Source organism: Amphimedon queenslandica, unplaced genomic scaffold (genome assembly GCF_000090795.2).
Source record: "Amphimedon queenslandica unplaced genomic scaffold, v1.1 AMPQUscaffold_13323, whole genome shotgun sequence".
NCBI classification, from domain to species: Eukaryota; Metazoa; Porifera; class Demospongiae; order Haplosclerida; family Niphatidae; genus Amphimedon; species Amphimedon queenslandica.
This window is the reverse complement of record NW_003546441.1, coordinates 161,832-165,081: the sequence shown is the minus strand read 5'-3', so window position 1 is coordinate 165,081 and position 3,250 is coordinate 161,832. Positions and strand designations below refer to the sequence as shown.

The 3,250-nt window shown below is 35.3% G+C and overlaps 1 protein-coding gene and 1 long non-coding RNA gene across 3 annotated transcripts in view; both read right to left on the bottom strand.

Annotated features, from left to right (window-relative positions):
• Positions 1-1,307: 1,307 nt before the first annotated feature.
• LOC109583137 (uncharacterized) lies at positions 1,308-1,649 on the bottom strand. Its single transcript, XR_002185382.1, has 2 exons — positions 1,563-1,649; positions 1,308-1,509 (listed from the first exon to the last, which is right to left on the bottom strand). It is a non-coding gene; the product is annotated as an uncharacterized LOC109583137 (long non-coding RNA).
• Positions 1,650-2,369: 720 nt separating this feature from the next.
• Positions 2,370-3,250, bottom strand: part of LOC100639950 (procollagen galactosyltransferase 1-like) — a 16,650-nt gene continuing 15,769 nt past the window's right edge. For both annotated transcript variants that reach the window (XM_019998361.1, XM_019998362.1), the window contains exons 13-14: positions 2,596-2,714; positions 2,370-2,521 (exon numbers count right to left, since the gene is read on the bottom strand). In XM_019998361.1, the coding sequence (XP_019853920.1) occupies positions 2,412-2,521; positions 2,596-2,714 (229 nt within the window). In that variant the 3' untranslated portion in view covers positions 2,370-2,411. The remainder of the gene's footprint in view (positions 2,522-2,595; positions 2,715-3,250) is intronic.

Genomic DNA, 3,250 nt, shown 5'->3' with positions numbered 1-3,250 from the left:
TAAGCACTCATCTCAAATTAAAATACATTAGTACTTACTTCCTATTGTGTTGTAAAGAAGAATTTGAGTATCACAGATGAACAAAAAAATTAAGAATAGAATAGACAATAATATTGATACACATGTAAACAATCATCTCAGTGAAATTAGGTGTAGCACTTACTTCCTATTGTGTTGTAAAAAAGACTTTGTGTTAATTTTCAGTATCATTGTACAATAATAAAAATAAACAACTATATACTCAACATTATTTTTAGTGTTAAATTTAGCTACCTTTTCCTGTAAATCAAAAGTAACAATCAAATTAATAATTTAGGCAATTTTATATAACTATACCATATCTGAGTTGATTTAGTCCACTTAATGTTCAGAAATAAGGCAAATGACTGACAAACATCAGCTTTTCAGGTTACTTCCTGTCATCCATGATCCAGGGCTTTTCACTCAGTCAATTCTCTGTTATTTTAAGTAAATCCATATATGGTAAATACTATCAATTATTACATTGATTGCATAGTGAATTTATTAGATTAGCTTTATATAGACATTCTGTATTCTTTTTCATCACAATAAATAAGCTTATAGTCGTACTATAAAACTTTTATAGTACGACTATAATAAAACTAGATTGCTGATAAAAATTAATCAAAGTTGATAATTTTAATTCATTATAACTAGGTAAACCATATTTATATCTTATAATCAATACCAAGGGGTCCAACACAGTTCAAATTTTGTACGAGATGTCTAGATTCCTAAATTCAGTTGCTGGATTCCAAAATAGATACTACAAAAATGCCTCTATAACTCTGGATCCTCCTAAAATCCTTAAAATCTTGGATTCCACTGGATTCTGTTTATAGATTCCAAAGAGAGTGTACTGGATTTCGGGGCGTGTTGGACCCCTTGATCAATACAGATACTTGAATGACAGCATCCAGAATGACATCAACACAACGTATTAAAGAATGCATCAATACAGATCATTAGAGATGCGTACAATATGTACAGAACTGAATTGATGCACTCCACTGCAGTCATATACAGATAGACATGTAGGGGCATCACAGAACACACAACTATTTATAATTGAAGTTTGTATTGCATGCTGCGATATTATTTGGGAGTAAAGTCAATATGATCTTTGTCTAGTACATAGGCGGCTGCAGGATTTGACTACTAGTCGGGCATGGGTGTGGCACAGGAAATGGGTTGGGCGCGCGAAGCGCGCTGCGATTTTGGCCACACCCTTTTTTATGCACCCTTTTTAGCACAATTTTTTGGTAGCGAAGGTTATTGTAATAAAGTAGTGGGTGGTGTAGCTCCAACACTGACTTCTGTAGTGGTAATAGTACTAGTAGTAGTATTAGTAGAGGAAGTAGAAGAATAGGGTGATGGAGAATGAGCAACAATTGACTGTACATCAACTGTAGCTGTAAAAACTGTAGCTGTATCAACCACAAGAGTAGACTGAGACTCATGATCATCAACTCTCAGCAAGAAACTGACCTAAAGTAAGAATATGAGATAATCTGTATTATTGACTTCTATACTGTACTTACTAGGTTCACTTCAGTTGTAAACTGTTGTTCCTTTTTAGCAGGCTTGTTCACAAAGGACTTCAGTAGCGAAGCCTAGTCCAGGCTTTTAGACATTGCAACTGACAAGAAAAGAACACTGAAATAGCACTAAATAATGAAATGATTATGCTTTCTAGTGTTGCTGTGGTGGCCCACTGTGATTGGCACTAAAGTCTTACCACCACGAGCTCCTCCTTTATTTAGTCTCTCTTCTTCACCTTGTTATCAGCCTGCCATTTATGCATTCATAATTATAAGATTTTCATAAAAAATTGAAATTATAATTGCAATAACTGTTATTAACTATTAATTAACCATAGAATAACTATTAATTATGGTGATGTCACACTTCCGGTCAGAATTTTTGGTCGGGCATTGCCCCTAAATGCCCGACCCTGCAGCCGCCTATGGTCTAGTAACACAGTGAACATGCTATAATTACTAGTTAGACACTAAAGACACAACTATACATTAGTACATCAAGAACTAATGTATCTAGATTTGTACTTTGCTTTGCTTGATTAGGCTGGGGTACACCACGATCTCAATGGACATGTACAGACAGGGTTGCTATTTGCTTATCTTTTGCCTTGTCTATGTGACAAGACAAGGTAGCAGTTTCATGAGCAGTCGATCGTGTGCTTAGTCTCACATTACCAGATGCAAGTGGAGCCCTCACATACTAGACTAGATCTAGCTGTACTCTTATGAGAACATTATAATCTACATGAACTGCTATTTTAAATGATGTCTTGTTAATCATGAAACTAATAATAATAAATATGCCATTTCAATACATGTATGTACATTTCACCTAATAATAGTAGTTCGTTACAGTTCTGTCTTTTCATTTTCTTTCTCTCTTTCCTCTTTTGCTGCTACCTCTTCTTCTTCTTTTAACTTTCTTTTACGAATCTCCTGCAGTACCTCAATCAGTGGCTCTGAAAATAAAATCGATATCATATCCACTATTGTGGTTATACCATAGTATATACTAGTAATGTATTGTCCTAACCTGTGTCACTGTACCATCCTTTATCACCAGCAAAATGAGTTGGATAGACTAGCAATGGATAGGCAGAATAGACACGTAAATCTCTAGTAGTGTTCTCATAATAATGGACCCAATCACTCCTGTAATAACATATTAATATAACTCAATAGTGTCTCATTTGAAGCATTAGAAGTGTAATACTGGTTCTCTGTACCAATAATAATATTAAAAGGACCGTTTGTAATCCGATTGATAATGATAAAGATTATGGAACACACACACCACAAGTCACAATAGTTAGAACCATACTCTAGTCCACCACACCCTGTCACACACCCCAAAACATAATACATAATAATTACTAAGTTCAATAATAGTTATTACATCAACTCCCCTCCAAAAGAAAGGCGTCCCGCCTTCAGTAATAAATGAATGGACCCCTATTAGGAGCCGTTCGATGACGAGTAGGATAGCGAGGGAGAGCATTATTACCATGAGTACTAGAGCCATCAGTTTCATGAGAACCATTAACAACAGGTTCCTCTTCTTCACTTACATCAGATACACTATCCTCTACATGAGCAGTATGATCATCTCCATGAGCAGTATGAGTATCATCTCCATAAGCAGTATGAGCATCAGATTCACTATCATCTCCATGAGCAGTATGAGCATC